This window comes from Vidua macroura, chromosome 23, assembly GCF_024509145.1.
Source record: "Vidua macroura isolate BioBank_ID:100142 chromosome 23, ASM2450914v1, whole genome shotgun sequence".
Lineage (NCBI taxonomy): Eukaryota > Metazoa > Chordata > Aves > Passeriformes > Viduidae > Vidua > Vidua macroura.
The window spans coordinates 8479888-8500394 of record NC_071593.1 but is presented as its reverse complement, the minus strand read 5'-3'; the positions used below and the strand labels follow the sequence as shown (position 1 = coordinate 8500394).

At 44.0% G+C, this 20507-nt stretch overlaps 2 protein-coding genes and 1 long non-coding RNA gene across 5 annotated transcripts; 2 read left to right on the top strand and 1 right to left on the bottom strand.

Moving 5' to 3' along the window:
• The first annotated feature begins 383 nt into the window (after window positions 1-383).
• On the top strand, window positions 384-4481 carry MASP2 (MBL associated serine protease 2). Of its 2 annotated transcripts, none has more exons than XM_053997758.1 (5): window positions 384-435; window positions 720-939; window positions 2274-2451; window positions 2694-2825; window positions 4277-4481. In XM_053997758.1, exons 1-5 carry the CDS (start codon window positions 431-433, stop codon window positions 4285-4287), a joined length of 546 nt encoding a protein of 181 aa, XP_053853733.1. In that variant the 5' UTR covers window positions 384-430; the 3' UTR covers window positions 4288-4481. The 2 variants fall into 2 exon arrangements, with proteins under 2 accessions (XP_053853733.1, XP_053853732.1); XM_053997757.1 differs by having other exon boundaries at window positions 4274-4481.
• A 3289-nt stretch (window positions 4482-7770) lies between these two features.
• On the bottom strand, window positions 7771-14806 carry TARDBP (TAR DNA binding protein). Of its 2 annotated transcripts, XR_008440466.1 has the most exons (7): window positions 14278-14806; window positions 13641-13893; window positions 12760-12923; window positions 12318-12458; window positions 11475-11645; window positions 10540-11127; window positions 7771-10023 (listed from the first exon to the last, which is right to left on the bottom strand). XR_008440466.1 is itself a non-coding variant. In XM_053997633.1 (6 exons), the coding sequence occupies exons 2-6, from the start codon at window positions 13876-13878 to the stop codon at window positions 10597-10599; spliced, it is 1245 nt and encodes a 414-aa protein (XP_053853608.1). In that variant the 5' UTR covers window positions 13879-13893; window positions 14278-14806; the 3' UTR covers window positions 7771-10596. The 2 variants fall into 2 exon arrangements, 1 of the variants encoding a protein (XP_053853608.1); XM_053997633.1 differs by having other exon boundaries at window positions 7771-11127.
• LOC128818363 (uncharacterized) lies at window positions 13833-14350 on the top strand. Its single transcript, XR_008440467.1, has 2 exons — window positions 13833-13920; window positions 14002-14350. It is a non-coding gene; the product is annotated as an uncharacterized LOC128818363 (long non-coding RNA).
• Window positions 14807-20507: the final 5701 nt, after the last annotated feature.

The window sequence follows — 20507 nt, the reverse complement described above, 5'->3', positions numbered from 1 at the left end:
GTTTGCATTAGCAGTAATTGTGGACCAGTTGCTCAGAGGGAAAGAACATTGCCAGCTCCCCTTGCTCACCAGGGCAGACACTGTCTGGAGCTACCTCCTCCCCCTGCCTGCCTTCCCACAGAGCAGTGATATTACGGCTCCCTCCAAGAGCCTGCAGCATTCCTAATCCATCCTCTCCATCTCTGCCTTCCTCTCCCTGCCACTGACTGAAGCCTGAACACAAGCCTGGTGCCTGGTTTTTAGTGATTGTTGTTCCAAGAACTCAGCAGGCTGAAGGGGGTGGAAGGGAGATAAACATAAGGGTTCAACATCCAGACAAACACAGCAGAGCACACACAATAAATACATCCACCCCCAAATGCAAATACATGAGGAGGGATTCCTTCCCCAAAGCTTACAGCAGAACAGGCTCAGACAGGAAGGCATCAGAATGAGGTGAGTACAGTCACCTCCAGCTCTTCTGTCCACTTGGTTTTGTGCAGGGTCTGGAAGGTGTGAGCATGAGGCTCATCCTGTTTAGCTGTTACTACAGCGACCCCACTGATACCTCCCAATTGCTTTCATTGTAAAGTGAGGAGGGTGTTGGGCATGAAGGTTTCAGCTAGCACTGAGTGACCTGATTTGGTATTGATACGGGCAACTAGGATGTGTGGCTTTTGGGGTATAATCCAAGTTAATGCTCACTCTTTCTCAGTTAATTTCTTGTCCCTTTGACACAGGCTGTTTATTTTGCTGGCTGTGCTTTATAGTGGAGTAAGGAGCAGCGTTGTGCCACAAAAAATGTATGGAAGGATCACATCCCCAAACTTCCCAAAGGTCTACCCAAATCACAAGGAGAAAATATGGAATATTACTGTCCCTAAAGGATATTCAGTTCGCATTTACTTCACCCATTTCAACCTGGAGTTGTCCTACTTGTGTGAATATGATTATGTGAAGGTATGTGTGGGATGGGGTAATGTGTAACAGGCTCAAGCTGTTAAAAACTCTGTTTATTGTGATCCTGGGCACATGTGGAATCAACTCTTTGTCAGATCTTGATTTTAGTCTATTTGTAAAGTTCAAGCTCAGCTGGTTTCTAAATTATGTGTTTATTGAGGCCCATGGGACCAGGAAGCAGATGTGGTTGTCACATTGGAACATCTGAAACATGAGATGCTTTTGCTCAGAGAATTCTGATGCTCTTCTGTTGTGAAGCAACAGGTATGAAATTTTGCCCAAAACAATATTTCAACATTTTGCTAATGTTACAGTGTTTTAAATTAACATGTAATGCTTGACACAGGTTATAATGGGAAACCATAAAATGTAAGTGATACTCTAAACAAGATACTGTCAGCTCATCTGAGCGGGCACTCACAGCAGCAGTTACTGTGGTGCGTTTGCTGGCTAATGTGAGAAACAGCCTCAGGAAGAGGAACAAAGATACTGCTTTGGGGAAGTGTTTGGGTGAGCAGCAGTGTCCCTGAAAGATGTGTGTGCTCTGGTCCAGCGGTCCTGTCACTAATTTGTGCTACCTCTGCACTCCTTTTGTTGTTTGCATGGGCCTGATGTACAATAACGAAGGAGCTGTGTACGCAGGGAGTACGCAAACCCAGTTTTGCATCTGATTGAACCAAACCAGGCAGCCTTGTTCCCACTGAGAAAAAATCTCATGTCCACGGTTTTATATGGCAAGTTGCTCCCATTCCCCAAATGTCTGTTGTTCTTCATGTACTATCCCTTGTGTAGGACAGAATATCCATTTCTGGTAGGTGTGTAGTACACAGCTCCCTCTTTACCATGCCCAACATAAACCCCATGTATCAGAACATTTCTCTTGTGTTAAAGATAAATGAAGAGCTGGAACTCTAATACGTGCATCACAGAGCAAGCGAGTCACTTGCTTAAGGACACCTTTTTCTATACATTTGAATTTGTCAGTGTGCAAAACCTTCTTACCCCAGTTGTCTCTGGCTTTACCAAGACCAGTGATTGTCACTGAGAGCACCAAGTTAACAAGAGTAGTATAAACAAAGCATGGCTGGCATCAGACATTTGTGAGGACCACTGAAAGGAGAAAGGGAGACAAAATTATGGTCTTAAGTCACAGAGAACAGAGGAAATCCTCTCTTACCTGGCCTTGGATGTGGACTGACCTCCAGAAGCACCTTTTGAGAGCATCCAAGCTTCCTTCCTCACACTGTTAAACACATGCTTTTCCAGCCATGGCAGCAGGTTGGGAAGATCAATGCTCTATGCTCGCCTGCTGGATTTGTCTGTCTGCTTTGCAGCTGAGCTCTGGTGGGAAGACCTTGGCTATGCTGTGTGGAAGGGACAGTACAGACACTGAGGAAGCTCCGGGTAACAGGACGTACATTTCCGCTGACAACCACCTCGTGGTAGTGTTTCGGTCTGATTACTCCAATGAGAAACCATTCACAGGCTTTGAGGCCTTTTATGCTGCTGAAGGTGAGAGACCAGCCCCTCGTATAGATGGAAGAGCCACGGCTCTGGTGGGGTTGGTGCTTCCCTGTGCTCTCATAGCCCAAGGCTACTGGTGTGGGGTGGGAGAAGGTAGTCTCATTGTACGGAAGCAGATGCAGAGGGGCACAGCGACCAAAGACCAACCTCACAAAACACAGAGTGGCTGAGACTGAGAGAAAATTTTGTTGAAATCTATTGTTTGCCTGATTCTGTGCTTTGCCCGTTAGATATCGATGAGTGCAAACAGCCATTGGATACTAAACCCCTCTGCAGTCATCACTGTCACAACTATGTGGGGGGCTACTATTGCAGCTGCAGGGTTGGCTACATACTGCATGAAAACAAGAGGACATGTACAGGTGAGCTCTTTCTAGATCAGCAGATACTTTCCTATCTACAACATCCACTTAAATCCAGCCCTGACAATAATATCAGGGTGAAAGCTGTGGGGTTTCATTTTCATTTTTAGTACTCCCTGTGTGCCTGGTGCAGCTGGGAGGAGGTTCACAGGGTTAGTCAGGGCTGTGAGCAGAAGCCCTGCTTTGCAGAGAGGCTGTGGGTAACTGGCTGCTGTTACAATTTTGTGTCGTAGTAAAATGCTGCACTGGCACTTGGTTTTTGCTCCTCCTTTCCACCTCTGTTCAGCTTTAGGCGAACAAGAAATGTCTTACACTTCCCACCACAGATATTTCCACGGAAAAGCCTTCATGGGTGCCAGTGCAGCCAGTCTTGCAAAACTGAATATATCTTGCTCTCTGGGTACTGAGATCCCAAGTATTCTGGACCCAAGTTAGTAGATATGTTGGGAAAACTACCAATTGAGTTTTGAAGTCTAATGAAGAAATAATTAGATTGCTGCCCTGTAAGGACATAGGCCAAGAAGGAGCCTATGTGGAAGAGGAAGAGTTCACATACCACTGACACCAGGTACCATAATCCAGGCATTAAATGTCCAGGCATGGATCTCTTGTTGAGAAGGGCTGATAGTGTGAGGTCTATCTTGCTGGCTGCTGCCTGGCTCTGCTGCGCAGTTCATAACTAGGGAAAGCTTCTGTGGGGTCAGGTAGCAAAGTGTCTGGATCAGCATGGTGATCAGCACCTCAGGATTCCCTTTGCAGTGAAACACATGCCTACATGGGGTACAAGGTTCACTTTTCTGGGTGCAGCTTTGCCAGATGGAGCTAAATCCTGTCTGGAAAAAATCAACACACATACTGCTCATAAATACTGTCAGAGATGAAAGATAGTTTTTGAACTCTCCCATGCTGAAATGCAAAACTGGATCTAACTTCCAGCGCTTAAGGCTACCTTAGCATTTGCCTTCCCAACAGCAGCCTATTACAACCTCTCTCCATCCATAGCTGCCTGGGTCTGATTCAAGATTCAAATTCCTTGTGTCTCCAGTGTATTGGAACAGACAAGTTCATTCAACCTGCCCTTCCTAAAGTGATACCTTTTAGCACAAGCATGTGGATTTACTGATGCTGTAAAGCCTTAATGTGAAGGAGCAAAAAGGAAAGCAAAACGTGAACTAGCAGACAAGCAGCTCTGCATTGACCATTCATGTGTGCACATTTATGCCGCCCTCATTGAAAAGAGCTCTAGCAGAGTGAGCATCTCAACAATAGTGAGGGGCTGAGCTACTTTGACGGTGGAGACCTTGGGAATTGCTGTGATGCAGCTGATGTGACAAAGGTCTCTGCCGATCTCCTTCATGAGTTGAGGGCAAAAGGTGCCCCTGTGTCTTTTGGGCTCCTGTTTGAGCTGGCTGATATTGACAGGGTCTTTTTTCTCCTTTGTTTTCCAGCAGGAGATAATTAACCATCTCCTTGCTTAGGCAAAGATGGAGACAGATGTGCTGGGAAGAGCTGGTTTCCTTCCTTCCTGACCTGCCTGTTGCAGTCTGCCCAAGGGCTGAAGGTTTCTCTTGCTCCATGACTTGTCCATGTGGTTCCTTGCCTTTCAGACTTGCCTGCTGCAGATAATAAAGAGGCTGTAACCTGCTGAAAGTTAAATGCAACCTCTGGGACATTCATTTTTTGATGTTCCCACATGTCACTTGGGAAAAAAGAAGGGAGATCAGGCAGGAACTGGTAAAAGACAAGCCATTGTGAAAGGCCCCTGAGCATCACAGCTACCTGAAGAGTCTTGAATTTCTTGTCCAGCTCTTGTTGCTTAACCTTACATAGTTCTTAAACTGCAAGAACAGAACCACATCACACCTTTGTTCCCTAATGCTCTTAAGAGAACTCCAGCATTCCAGCTGATCATTACAGACCAGCTTGGATCCAGGCATACAGTTTTATTTTTTGGAACAATTTTCCTAACTTGTCAAGAGTTCAAAGTTATATGTTGAGGCAGCAGATGTCCTGGGCTGATCCCATGAGCGCAGCCAGGCTGTGTGCAGGTCACTGCTCCCCTTTGGTGTGAGAACACTACCAGGAGTCAGTCACGGTTTTTGCTTTAATTCTCAGCAATTGTAGATTGTGTCCGCGCGAGTCAAACCTTGTAGAGAAAAGGTGTGTTTTCTCCCAGCAGCCCTTAGCAGTAAGTGAAAGATTCGCTGTGGAGTGCAGTGCGCTGCGAGCCGTGCAGGTTTGCCTGTTGCGGTCCTGAAGCACCACCCCGTGTTCAGAGTGCACCGGTGCAGGCGCGGCACATTAGGATGGTGCTCCTTCGTGGCACTCAGGATTATGCTACTCGACATGAGTGAGTCCTGTCAGCCCCGTTCGATTTAATTTCTCGGGCATTAAACACGGAGGTGCCCTTTCTCGTTACCAATTTCCGTCATTCACATACTGTAATTAGGTGTGTTCGGTGCCCTGGATTTGGCAGCAACTGTCCTTTGACATGTTCCCCAAAGAATTGTTCCTGTCTGTGCATGTCTGTGTGTAGGTCTGCCCTTGCTGATGCCCTAGTGTCCTTGCTGCTACTTAGAGATTTACTTCTAATTGTGTTGGAAGAAAAGAACGATTTTATAACAGATTCAAAGATCAGCGTGGTGAGAATTTTTAATGTTCTTTCACTATAGATCTCTCCAGGGAAGTTCAAACAGCAATACATTCCTGCTGAATGGGGTGTTTCAGACTTATTCCTTAGTAACCGAACTGAGCTTCTCAGCAGGCAGTTTTGGAAGATACTCCAGTCTGTGTATGCTTACAGAATTTTAAAATCACAGTTGAGGTGATTGTGGTTTGAGGAGGCTCAGGCTTACCTCGGCAGTTACTTTATAGTCTGTCTAAATTGATGCACATATTCACTGTTTATGTAGAAACCCAGAATAACTGAACTGATGTGAGAGTTAATGTATTCCGCACAAACACTGAGGACCTGGGTGTGTATGGAAATGCAATGCCAAAATTCAGTGCCAGTGTGAATGGAGCCCCATTCTACCCCAGGAAGGCAAATCATAATGGTAAGGTCTGAACACGGAATTAAATGTGCTCCTTGGCTCCGGGGCTGAGCAGAGGGAATGCCCCAGCCTTACCTGGACACAACTGAACTTTGACTACTTGCATGGGATGTACTTGCATGCTTAAGGCCACGTGAGAATGGTGAAAAGTAGCCATGTAGGCTTAATCCAGTTACAGCTGAGAGCTTTCTTACCATTATTTCTTACCATTACCCCATCAATCGATGGATTTAATAGATTAGCTCTTGGGAATAGCCTGACGGGGGAGAGTGACACAGTCACCTTCTTACACACCTGCAGTGACTCATGGGACACCTAAAATATGGTGTTGGATTATGCCTGTAGAGTGTCACTTCTGTATTGTATTAAACAATGCCCAGCTGTTCCATTTATGGTGCTCATTTGTGTTCTCTGGGATGCAGGTGAAGATTCACGTGTGGTGATGGATACTGGAAAAATTCCAGGCTGTGCCTCATACCAAGCCTACAGTGACATGTTTGTGCAGGCAGGGGGACAGTTACCCAGCTCGGCTAATCTGCTGTTTCGCAATGGAGCGGGTACAGCCCTGTGGCTTTCTTAGATTTTCCTGGAGCACCTTTAAGCTGGTGAGGCAGAACTATTGCACTGCAGACTCTTCATTTTAACAATGAGTTGCTATCTTTATGTGATGCTGATTTTCAGAACAGCAAGTGCTACAGGTGCTGTTTAACAGCACAGAGGAATGCTAACAAAATGGAAAACGTTATGACAACCTCACAATGTGACTGTAATTTCTATTATTGACCGTAGATTTGTTAAATCATTTACTATTGAGCAGGCCTTGGTCATGCCTGAGGCTGCCTACTGCAGAGTAATGCCCAGAACTCAGTTAAGCTCGCCATGAGGAGAGTAAAAAGCCAAACGTTCCTGTATTCCACATCTCTTTGGAAAAACACGGTTTCATAATTAACTAAATTATTGCTTTTAAACTGATTGGCATTGTTTCTGACAAGAAGATGGAACCATGCTACAGCAGTATTCGTGAGGGGAAAAGAATCCCCTCGCTGCTGAGAACAGGGTTGTGGATTATATTTGGTTTTTTAATGCCTCAACTGCTAAATTCATTACTCTGTAAAATTAGTCAAGATCCAAGACTGAGTTTTGGGAGAAACATTGTACAGTGTAATAGCATAATTGTCCCTCTTATCTTTTAGATTAGAATATCCATATATTCCAATTACCTTAATTTACATTCAGAACAAATGCACCTCCTCCTCTGTGCCCAAATTCCTCAGCAATGCTGTCTCTTGATTACAGAACTTTTCCAAGGGATGCAATACTAATGGAAATTGTGTTCTAAATCAAATATTCATTTGCAAGCAATTTTACCATTCCAAAACAATCCAGGAATTACATTTAGAATAATTAACTTAATTTAATCCATATGAGCACAATAATTCAGTATTTAGATCTCAAACTGTTAAACAGCTTTTCCTGCCACTGTTTTGCACTTCGTGGAGCAAGCTGGTGGAGGAAGGTCCAATGAGAGCCTGCAGAGGACCGACACTCCTTCACCCACCCCTCAAGTATGCGATACCAGCTCCTTGCTGTATGTGGGGGCATTTACTGGCCCTGTTGTCCTTGTGCCCCTACAGACTACTGCTGCACAGCCCGTGCCTGAGAAGTTTCAGCTTTCAGCTGTAAAAATGGTGTTTTTCTGAAGAACAACCTTTCAAATGCAGAGTTTCAGTTAAAAAGCTTTTTTTTTTTTCTATGATATTGACACCCTTACAATATATACAAACTTCCTCTTTCTTGTAGCTTGGATTCTTTTATTAGCATTTCACTTTCTGAAGTAATGTAACTGAAAATGAAGTATCTCTCTAGAAAAAATGAAGACTCAAAACACTTCATTGTATTTTCAGTGATAGTTTATTTACTCACTTATAAACATTAAAGTATGCAAAGCAGTAAAAATGATACTGAAACTTGAAATTCTAAAATTTTCAGGAGATTTTGTTTGAAGGTGAAGGAAGGCTAAAATTATTAGCAAAGACTACTCAGTGCTGCCACCCAGCCTCTTAAACCTAAACCTGAGCAATTTAAACATAATTAAAACCATGCTAATTACAAAAACTTACCATGAGGTTCCTTGCAGGGGGTCACAGTTAAGTCTTTGGAGGTCCAACAATACCATTTTAAAGTGTTACTCAGCAGAAGTAGCTGGTAATAGTGCAAATGCTAAAATGCAAAATTCACAGATGGGACAGTTTGGAGATTACTCTGATTATGGTGCAGAAAAAAAATGTAAGCAACTTTTTCAGTGGAATATGAACAAATGAGTGGGATTTCTTTCTCAGCCTGAGTGTTCAGAAACCCTCTTTAAACCAAGCACATTAAGGCACAACTGATTTTTTAATTCTGCAGGTGGAAAACTCAGTCATGCAGTTTTGTTTGCTGTTTAGATGCTCTGCTATTCACAAGCCTCAGTGGGATAGAGTAATGAAGAGTCACTTGAAAATTACATAGGTTAAAAACTGTGTAAATATCCATATTCAGACTATTCACAGCTACAGCACAGTATAATGGTGTATAGAAAAATACAGATCCAAGCTTCAGTGGGTTGCAACCCCAAGTACACAACACAATTCCTCAAGCTCATACCACAAGTGGAAATAACCTTCCACTAGTTTCTGCTCTAATGCCGTGCACTTTGTTAAGAAGCTGCCTCCTACGTGACACCTCTGCACCTGTCATAACTCAGTTCAAACTTTATCAGTCTGTGTATATTTACAGTGCTTTATTAATCTGGAAAGTCTTTCCTGTGACTAGTTTTAACAGGAGTTAACAGCATTCTTCTGGGCTGGAAGTGTGGCAGAAGCCTGTTTCTCATGAGTGGGCTGATCTAAAAACAAGTCAAAAACATCCATCCCCAAAGGAGATGTGGACAGAAATCCATCCTGACAGCAACTCTGTTTCCCCCAACCCACTTCTGATAAGGAACTTCCACTGCTAAAAGAACAAGTAACGTTCCTTGGCACAGATGAAATCTGGAGGGAGCTGCTTACCAGTCTAGGTGCGGGCACCCGAAGGTGTGGGACCTGGATTTTAGATCTATGTCACTGCACAGTGCAAGGGTACAGTGGCTTAGAGGAGAGGGTCAGGTATCGATACGTGCTGAGCGGTTGCTCCTTTAGAAACTGCTTATCTGAAACAAACCGAGTGACTGCAAAAAGCTTTACAGAAGTTCATCGCAAAAGGGTAAAATTAATTAACTGCTATGAATTCTTTGCATTCAGGGCTGCAAAACAAAGACACATATTACTTAAATCTGTTTTATTTAAGAATTTCCTACAGTGACAAATCTTATAAAAAGCATCCAAACACGAAACTGCAGCAAACAGCATTCTTTTGGATATCTTACAGACAGTGGAACTTCCACCCTGGAGAGGCACACTGAGCTCTAGTGATCTCTGCTAAAAGAGCTACTGCAAAGCACACCACAAGCTCAATGTTCTCATCACAAACCCCCATCATCTTCAAGTCACATTACCACACTTACAGATCATTAACAGAAAAAAAACACACACCATACAGCATTCACAGCAGTTGACATAAGGGAAAAGAAATACAAATATTCCATTTCACGTAACACATTCAACTAATTGATTAACTAGGTAGAGAACCCACTTAAAGTCTTCCACATGTGGATGTCCTTTGAATGCAATAAACACTCGTACGTTATCTGCTATCATTGCTCTCCGCACACTCTCTCACCAAAGCCACAGGATTGAGAGACATCTCGCCAAGTCAAATAAAATCCTATTAATGCACCACCAGGTCTCTGCATGCGCTCGCTCCTTTATCTCGCACATACCAGCCCTCTCATGCCTCGGCACCACCACCAATCCCACACATGGTTTCAAAAGTTCAAACAGCCTTCTGGTTCCATCTCACAGCCTTGCGTTCACAGCGTTGATACGACTCCATGAAATAAAGAGTAGCGGATAAAAATGGAACACCCACCGTCTAAGACGCAGCATGTGCGGTGTGATGAAGTATTCTTTGATGAGAAAGCATGTAGACAGAAGTATTCCTAAGGCAGAATATTTACAGCACTGCTTTCAATGAAGTGCTTCTTCCATACACATTTGAAATGAGATGAACTGCGGAGATTAAATGAAGCCTTCATATCGTACTTTAGTATGGAGGGGAGACAGTGTTAAAAAAAACAAACAAACACAAACAAAAATGACACTGTGTTGTCCAACGGGGCACTTGGAGAGTCTTATGGTGGGATCAAATTAAAAACAAGAAAAACAAGAGGGAGAGAATGCTGTTTCTGACCAATGGTTCCATTTTGAACATGCAAAGAATTCAGGTAGCCAGGAAACAAGGGATAAAGTATTAGAGGAGAAACCTTTTCTATCGACTGTAGTGTTAGTTCACCTATCGGGCAAACAGCAGTCCACTTCCAAACATTCAGAATTCCAACTAGATATGTAACAAAACTTAGAAAATTCCTTTTACCTTTCTTTTCTTTTTTTTTTTTTTTTTTTTTTTTTTTTTTTTTTTTTTTTTTTAGAAAAGAAAAAAATGTCAAAAATACTGCTGAATATACTGCACACTGAACAAATTCATTTGGAAAACTTTAGTATATATGTAATTTACAGTATACTTACCATGAGTTAGAAAAATTTGATTTCCCACCATAGAGTCAGTATGAGAGCCCATTGTGTCTACATTCCCCAGCCTGACGACTTGGAATCCATGCTTGAACCAAAGCCTCCGTTAAACCCACTGCTGGAGCCTGCGTTCGAGGCTGAGCCCCAGCCTATCGCTGCCCCTGAGTTGGACCCTCCGTATGAGTTGTTGCCTGAACTAAAACCCTGGTTCTGCTCCCGCTGCATGTTGCCCTGAGGCTGGTTGTTTCCTGAGGGCCCCGACTGGTTCTGCTGGCTGGCCAGCATGCCCATCATCCCCCAGCTGCTCTGCAGGGCTGCCTGCGCTGCTGCCATCATGGCAGGGTTGATGCTAAAGGCCCCAAAGTTCATACCCCCGCCCATGTTGCTGCCCTGGTTGTTGCCCAGTCCTCCCCCACCTCCTCTGCTGTTACCAAACCCCCCCTGATTCCCAAAGCCTCCAGGGTTACCACCAAATCTTCCACCTCTCTCTAACTGTCTACTGCTATTGTGCTTAGGTTCAGCATTGGATATATGTACGCTGATTCCTTTAATGATCAAGTCCTCTCCACAAAGAGACTGGGCAACCTATAAGAAATAAGGGATTGATTAAATGTATGGTAGATGTCCTTCTTTTCAAAATATTAGCAGTACAAGACAAAACACAAAGCATCCCCTACAATTCTGAACAGATATTTATCCTGCAAAGAAAGCATATGCATGTACTTAATTCAATTTGAAGTGATTAAGCTTTGCATTCATCACTACGCTAATCACAGTACCAAGTCCTGTCTTTGCAGCTGCATCTAAAAGTGTACTCTCAGTCCATTCAATAAATCAGACAGTGCACAAGCATTTCATGTGTAGTTCCAGAAACGATACTTTATCATGCTACTAAAATGTAGTCTATGAAGTTAAAATATTTTAAGACTTACCTGATCATCTGCAAATGTAACAAAAGCAAATGCTCGGAAGGGTTTAGGAATGAAGACATCTACCACTTCCCCATACTGGGCAAAGAACTGTCGGAGTTCATCTGCCGTCATGTCCTCGGTGCAGCGTCCAACAAACACCTTCCTGCTGCGCAAAGGTTCATCAGGACTTTGCTGGAGAGAATTGAAGGAAAAAACTATCACAACTACAGTCCTTGAGAACTGAGTTACAGGATGGCAAATGACACTCTTAATCTAGCCTGTTCTGAGGGCTGCTGATGGAATAAAGTTTGAGATTGCAAATTTAAGACTTAAATAAATTTTAAAATTCTATTCCAAGAACATGGCTGCACCTTGCTAGAGGTGGGGGGAAGAGCCACGAGAAAATGAGCATGGGAGCAACACACAGGGATGGTGACAAGGCCATGGCAGAAGAACACTTTTTTGTAATAATTGCATACAGAGACAAGAATAGAAGCTATAGGTTCAGTTTGGAACTCAAAGACTTGTTCTGCTCTTCCCCAAATTACTGATTCCATCCGCTTTATTCTGCATTTATTCATGAAACAGGCAAGTTAGGCAGGTTTTGCTGGACATCAAACACAGATTTCTATCTGTACCTCATTCCCTCACATAATGAGCGATTTTCCCAACATTTCAAATTACTTCCAGCTCACCCACCTGCTCCCTGTTTTCCTTCCTCTCACTTGTTCTGTTCATTCATAGCAAAGCCACATCCGAGAGCAGACAGTTAATCTGTGCAGCTGCTCTCCCCTAACACAGCTGATGAGGAGGTGCACTTGGAGTGTTTGGTACAAATAAAACCAGCGGTAAATCCCAAAGTACCTTAGAGTTGGGAAGTTTACAGTCACACCATCTTCCATCGATCATGTGACGCTGAGACATTACTTTCACTTGGGTTTCGTAATCCGTGAACCGAACAAACCCAAAACCTTTCGAGTGGCCTGTTTTAATATCCTTCTTAACCTAGGTGGAAAAAAAACCCCAGAAGTAACCACTAGTATGAAGCATGTTGTTACTGAATGAATTTGGTAAAAATCTGTTTGAGAGTTCACCTGTCTTACAACCATTCTTATCACAGCAACCTCTAATTCCTTAACATCTCCCAGAATTAACAGGCTCATTGAAAAAAAAAAGATATCCTTAGGAAGAGACATGGCTTCTGATCTTGTACAAGTTTATAAAGCTCTTTTGTTTCCACTTGCTTTCTCGGGAGCCTGATATCTACCCAATGTCCCTCCTTACTTGAGCTGCAAATGGATTTTACCTGCACCATCAGAACTTCTCCAAAGGTACTGAAATATTCCTTTAAGTCTTGTTCAGTGGTTTTCCAGGGAAGACCCAAGACTATTAAATCTGAAGTCTTCTGTACTGCTCGTTTCACTTTCACAGCCGATGACGCATCGGTTTCATCCATTTTTCTCTTATTATCTGAATATAAAAAAATACATTAGACATCCTCAGTGCTGGAAATTGACCCACTGACTATGAACTGCACGGTGTTAAATTATAACCCATGATGAGGAAGAGTACAGACTGCAAGAGACACACACCAGCTAAATGGAAAAACGGAACATATATCTGACTGCCCTTAACCAAAGCCAGTCCACAATCGAGTCCTCCTCCAAAATGCAAACTGACCCAGTTAGTTCTGTGTTAGTTTACTTAAGAATTATCCAGCAACATTCGCAGTTCTATAAGGCGGGGAAAACATGAACTTTTAACAAGACTATTTCACTAGCAATTTATTTCCTTCCCCTCTTTTTTTGGGGGTGGAGTAGGGTAGTCAAGTTTCTCCTTTCCTGAGCACTTCTAAATGGTATATCTGACCAAACCATGCCTTGAGGAAAAGTGTCTGTGAGTACAGAGATTACAGTACACTACAAAGGGTACTACGGTACCCTTTGAAGGCTAGCCTTCAAGGATAACGCAAGACTTTGTCTTTACAGTACTTGTTTAGGTGGAGTGTTAAAAAAATAAAAAAACCTCAATGGGGTCAAACCTACTCGGCAGAACAGACACCTGAATAAATCACCGATCTCTATGAATCAGAGAGTTAAAGAGTAACACGTTGCTGTGTTAAATCAGCAGTGACTGGGACCTTAAAGAAAGCAGCATGAACAGAGAACTGAAGCCATGAGGACAAACCTTTGGGATAATTCACGACATAGACGAGGTTTCCCCAGCCGGCCTCGGGGGCGTGCAGGATGCCCTCGACCAGCCGGACTCCTCGCATGCACTGCGACACTGGGTTTCTGTAGCGCAGACCGCACGCTCCAGGGAACTGCGCCGTCACCGTGGACAACAGCACCGTGCCGTCGTCCTCCGATGGGATTTCGATGGGCTCATCGTTCTCGTCCTCCGTCACTCGGATATACTCCGACATCTTCGCTGGAAGTTACTGAAGTACAAAAGGGAAAGAGCAGGCGTAAGCGATCACCCTATCCCCCCTGACTTGGCTTTCATCTTCTTCGCCCTGAGGCACGAATCTCTCTTTATTACACAACAGGGGGCACCGAAACGCGCTATTCATTAACACTAAAGCCTCCGGGCCTGCTGTACACATCGGCCCGTCCTGGAGCTACGGAGGTACCAACAGCGACTTGGTCCCCGAGCACGGCGGAAATTCCCAGAGGCGCCATGAGCTCCCCCCGCGAAGCCGGGAGCACAGCCCCCCTCGGCCTCGCCGTCTGCCGGGCCCGCCCAAGCCCGCGACCTCCGGATGCGGCTCCACCCGCCCCAGCACCGCGCGCAGCCGGGCCGGGCCCCACCTGGCCCCGCTCACCGGCCAGGGAAGGGAGCGACGTCCCGAGAACCCCTCAGCACCGCCTCCACCACACTGTATCCGCCGCCGCCGCCGCCGCCGCACAAAATGGCGGCCGCGGCCCCTCAGAGGCCGGGACGGGCCGCGGGCCGAACCATTCCAGGCGGCCGAGGGGGGGCGAACCGCGGCGGGGCACTCGGAACGCGGGAGAGCGTGGAACCCCGGCCGTGCCCCAGCGGCCGCCGCCCGCTCACAGCCGGAGCTCGACCGGCGTTCTCGGAACCGGCGGCAGCGACGACAGCTCTCAGAGCAGCGCTCCCCCAAGTGCGGGGCTGGTGGTGCGGCCCTGCCCGCGCCTGCGCGGGAGCTGCCGGGAGCCTGCGCCGTCAGGGACCTGTCCGTGAGAGCGGTATCGACAGAAGTCCGACTTCGGAATAGGTACTGGCCCCCGGGCAGGCCCCTCGTATCTCGCCCGGATCAGCCGCTGGTAAAGATAGCCTTGCCAAAGCTCTGCGACGCCTTTCTCCCGTCTCCGCTACCAGAAAGAACGAGGGCACCTAATTTAGGGAAAAAACAAACAAAACAAAACACAAAAAAACCCAAACAAACAAACAAACAAAAAAAAAAAACAAGAAAAAAAACAAAAACAAAAAAAGAAAACCCGAAGCACCAAGCCCCAAACTTGTTCACCTGGCGTGTTCAGCACAGAGAAGAATGATGGGAAACCTCATCGCAGCCTACAGCTTCTTGTGAGGGGCAGGGGAGGGGTAGCTCCGATCTCTCTCTCTCTGCAACAGGACCCGAGGGAACGGCTGGAGGTGTGTCAGGGGATGTTTAGGCAAATATATCAGGAAAAGATGCTTCCCGCAGAGGATGGTCAGGCACTAAACAGGCTCCCAGGGCAGTGGTCATGATCTCAAGGCTGCCAGAGCTCAAGGAGTGTTTAGACAAGGCTCTCAGGGACAGGGTGGGATTGCTGAGGTGTGCTGTGCAGGAGTTGGAGTGTTTGATATTATGGGTCCCTTCCCACTCAGAAGATTATGTGATTTTTAGAAAAAAACACCAACTACAAAAACCAACCAAATAAAACAAGCAAAAAAACCTCAAGCAAACAGAAAACAACCAAAAACACCTCCAATAACTTAAGGGTAAAACCAAATCAATCACAGTCCCCACAGACTTTTCTAACAAGGCCTAAGTAGTGGAGCAGTGTTTCCAGGGAAGATGAGGGGTCTCCACCCCTGGGGAGAACTTTCCTGTGAATCATCTGAAGTGTACCCAGGGCTCTTCTAGTTGCACAGGAGGAGACTCCACATGCACTTGAAGATCCCTTTTTCACAGAACTGGACAGAAGAGGATGGAAACATTAGAGATGCAATCATCTGTTATCAGCATCATCCTGGAAGTGCTGGTGTTGAATGTTATGTGTAAGTTGGAAAAAGACACAAACCCTGTTGCCAACAGAGGCATGTGAGCAATACTGGCTGAGTATAGCTCTTGAACAGCATCATTCTGCACTGGGTAGGAAGAATTGATCCAACATGCCTCTGCAGATCTTATGCAGGTATTCCCTGAGGACCTTGGGAAGAGCTAGATTAACCAGGCTGACTAATGCAGAGTTTCATCATTGCTCATTTCTGTATTTCATACTTGTCTAGTCTGACACTATCCCCAACAATTGATTCATTGTTCAGAATCAATGTCTTCATTAATTCTTCAAGATAAAACAAACAAACAAACAAACAAACAAAAAGAATAAAAATTTTAAAAACAAACAAACAAACAAACAAACAAAAAAACCAACACCACAAAAAAAACCTGTCCAAAGAATCCCTTAAAAATGAAGGGCTATTATTAAGGATAGATGACTCTACTGCCAGAAAAGGTTAATCCAGTACCTTGCATTAATGGCTTCTGCTGAGAGTATTTAAGACTCCCACTTTAGATTTCTTCAAGTGCAAAAATTGGCTCCCAGCACCACTGAAGTTCAGCTCATCCATGGCAGTGTGGAGACTCAGTCTTGCCATTTAATTACCATTTTTCAACAGAGTTCTGAGAGGACCTGACTAGACACAGGCTAATGAGAAGATAATGCTCCTGAAATGTGTACATTTTCTAGTGATCCAAAGTATACATCCCAAAGCCAGTTCTGGTGTTGTCAAGTCAGCATGGAGGCAGCCAGTGTCATGAACGTGACATGCTGTGAGGACAGAGTGGTAATTGTGTGTCAGCATTATGTGCTGCACCATTTCCACTCAGAGTTTAGCAATAGCGCTGTTGAAGAGGTGGTTGTGGTGCTGAGTCAGAGCAGCCTCCATCTCACACAGCATCTGGTGGTAATTTCACTAATGAGCAAAGTAAGCACCAGCCTTGGACTAGATTTTGTGCAGGTAGAAGCTTGACAAGAACAGGAGGGAACAAGAAGGACAATTAGCCATGAGAGACTTCTGCCCCAAAAACTTCCTCAGTTTTGGCAACAAACAAGCTTAGAATTAAGCAAATGTCACTATTCTTTTTCTGTGTGAATCGGGATTCTTACAGCACTTCTGTTATTTTGGATTATGATTAGGTTTAAGTTAAGCAATTAACTGTAGCATTGCTCTTCAAGTAAGTACACCAGCGGGCATACCACTAGTTAATTCACCAGTTCCCTCACACTGGCAATTCCAAGGGCCCATAGGTGCAGACAAATACAATATGTGGTACTAGCCATCATTTAAGTGTGCCCAGAGGCACAAAACAAAATGCAATGCAATAACTATTTGCTGCTCTAGGTTAAGTGTGCTCATGGGTACAAGCAAACTGAGTATAATGATCAACTCTTCACCCTCCCAAAAGCACTTGGGATGAAAAACAACATCAACGGGCACCTAAATATAAGCTCCTGATACAAAAACACCATGCAACTGTGGGTACTAAAAAACATTAAGTGCCTGGGCCTATTCCTAATTACAGAGCAGTAAAAGACAGGAGAATTTCATGAATAATGGTGTATTGGTCTAGTCAGATTGATAAGGAGGATGAACAGTTTCTCCATAAGTATGTACCAGAATTAGAGCTTTCCGTTCACAAGCAAGTTATCCACATAAAAAGTTTACTCATGCTCATCAGTCTAAAACAACTACTAAAGAAAAGTTTCCCTGAAACAAAGTAAGTAGCTTTCACCCACATAAAGTAGCTGGAAAGATTGCTTAGTCCATGGTACTCACACTCCTCCTAATTCCCTCAGCTAAAACAACACTTAAGACTTCATTATAGTGCCTGAAATATTTAAGACAAATTTTCCATGATCCTTTGAAATGATGATTCCAATTATCTCATTTCTAATCCACTGAGATAGTTTAGTCCTGTTTCATAAAGAGGAAGAGTTTTTGCATTCCTTTTGGTTCATACCCTTATTTACTTAACTCTTCCAGACTGATTAGAACAGGTGATGTGTTTTTTTTAATCTCTCAGCAAACACATTGAAAATCAGATTTTTTTATAGGTTTGGCTCTTTTAACGTTCCAGAAGGGCTCAGTGGCTCAGTCTGGGTCCTTTCAGCCCTAGTAGCTATTGGGTGAGGCTTGTTGGAGTCCATGTCACTGGAACTCCAGGGCTCACCAGCCAGGTGTGATCGTGTCCTGGCTGCTACTCAGCAAACCCAGCCCCAGCAAACAGAAGGACTGGCCTGGATGAGAGCTCTGGTAGGAACTAAGAATCTTCTGTAGTTACTGGAAACCCAAATGGTGACAAAAAGGCCTCTCTGATCTCCAAAGCCATTGCTGGCATTGGCCTGCTGGCTCCTACCTTTGCGAGCTGCGAAGAGTTTAGAACAGTGGGGATTATCTGACATCTCCACCCTCTTGTTTGAGTGGTACCTGTGGGAACTGTCAAACATTTGCATTTTGCACAGGGAATGCAAAAATCTCTTTACTCTGTTTTGTTTGGCAGAGTTAGATCAAACCATCTTCAAGTCATCTCCCTTGCCTTTCTAGAGCATCCAATAGCAGAGCCTGGGAAGAATTTCTCCCCGTGATTCACAGAGGTATCTAGTCAGTTCCCAGAGCTCAGTTCCCAGTGCTGATGTGCCACACATCTTCCAAAGGAATTTGGTGCCTTGTACGGTGTAGTGGAGCTGGGATTCAGAGACTGGGATGATTCAGAGTCTCTTTTTGGCTAGATTCTATAGTAACTCCTAGCATGGAAGAGCATGAACTTCCATCAGCATAAGTTGGCATAAACCAAAGGATAAAATCCAAAGACTAGGAACTGATCCAAAAAATTGCATGCGTTGGTGTGTGACAGGTTCTAAATACTAAATACAACCATTGGAATTTACAGAGGGGGTTGGAAAAAGACTCCTTCAAAAGCCACAGGTGGCTTGGGTAAGGTGTAGCAAGTACTCTGTAACATCTGGAATAGTGTGAAGGACATTTTTGGCAGGTTTTGTTCACAAACTGTTTTGTCTAGTTTTCCTTCTCAGTTTTTTATCTTTTTCTGCTTTTCTCTCAAGGACAGGGCAGACAGTCTTGGGTATTTTGTTTGGTTTTGAATAATGCACATTGAAGCAAGAGCTGAAGGATAAGACAAAGACTGTTTTTAAAATAGTTAGGCTTTACTGCCTGGTGATATTTTTTTAAAATACATTTACTGAAGATTTATGTAAAATCTATTTTTTGTCTATTTAAAATATCTCAAATGGATGTACAGGTCAAAATTTAATGCATATGGGTTTTCATTATTTTAAATCATTTGCAATATAAATGATTTATGATGACATCAGACCTTTGTCCTTTGGCTGTCCACCATAAATTGCGGCCCACCCAAATTTCCACCCTTAGCTGTATTTCTGCATTCGCTGCCCCAGTATCTATAATCTCAGTTCTGTGATTTTTCATGTAAATGACTTTGAACAAGGAAAGGAAGGGAACACATAATTTGCCTTAATACAGGTAATTTTGAAAGAGGAGCAAGACCTTTACATGAGAAATAGTTGACATCCACAGAAAGGGGAGAACTAATGCTTGTAGAAGTGAAAGTCATCCTTGATGAGGGTGGCGAGAGCTACCGATCAACCAAATGTGACCAAATGGACTTTTTGTGTAGCTGAAACTGCAAGAGGTGATTGACTTCTGTCTTTCTCTTTCTGAATTTTTTCATGTCTTCTTTTTGCCCTTAAGTTTATAATGCAATTAATGAATCCAGTTCATGCCAGGAATGTTGTAGGTAACTGCTTGGAAAACTGAGGTATTAGGATAAGCCAGGCTCCCCAAGGTCATTCTGTAAGCCCACAGTGAAAAACCTTTGTGACACCTGACACCCAGAATTATGCTGTCATGACAAACTTGCTCCTAACAACCATAAAAATTTTGAAATGCTCAGACTTTTTGAAAGTCTGCATTCATTATCTTGTTTGCAAGTTGTCCTATGACAGTTAATGTATACAGACTTTTGCATCCATCAAAGCCTATATTTGGAGCCTGAAAATTGCTGCCACCAAACAGCTCTTCTGTGGCTACAACTACAGGAATTAAACCCTGAATTCTACCCAGTTTCTCATCCGTGGATGTAATCTCAAAACCTATGACATCAAGACTCTGCCATGCCTCTAATGTCTGCTCATGAAACTGGAAGACACTTAAATTTGAAACATACATAGTATTTTTGAAAACTTCCCACATCACTTAGCCTTGACACAGGCCCCTTCCTGCTCTGCCAAAGGATGGATTTCTGTTTTCACAGTTTCATGCATTGCTGCCCATGCATGTAGTTTTAAGTACACCTCCAAAATTTGACCTGCCTGAAGAATTGTAGCAATTCTGAGCCGTATCGTAAATTACAGCAACATCCTAAGGGGACTCCTACTGCTGACATCCAGGCTGTCTGTGCAGTCCTCTAGGTATAGGAGTGTCTGACAAGGCCCATTTATCTGTCTTTGCTGTCTTTCGTATAGTGTTTGTCCTTAACTAAAAACCAGCACTGCCAGCAATCTTAACCCTGAAGTCAGAGCAGGGTCAGATGTTATGGTGGGCCGGCATATGCTTTCCTGCATTTGAGTTTCCAGAGGCTTTACCACGCTGAGATCCAGTGAGAAAATCTCAGTGTGGTCCTGATTTATGTGCAAGAGTGCAGAGGACAGCAAAAGCTTTTAGTATCTTGGGAAGTAGTTAGGGGGAAAGGACAGTCATGTCAATTACATCCTAAAAAAAGAAAATTCAAGAGAAAGTCCTGGCTCCTGGTCTGTTCCTGGGCTGGCAAATGTTCACAGT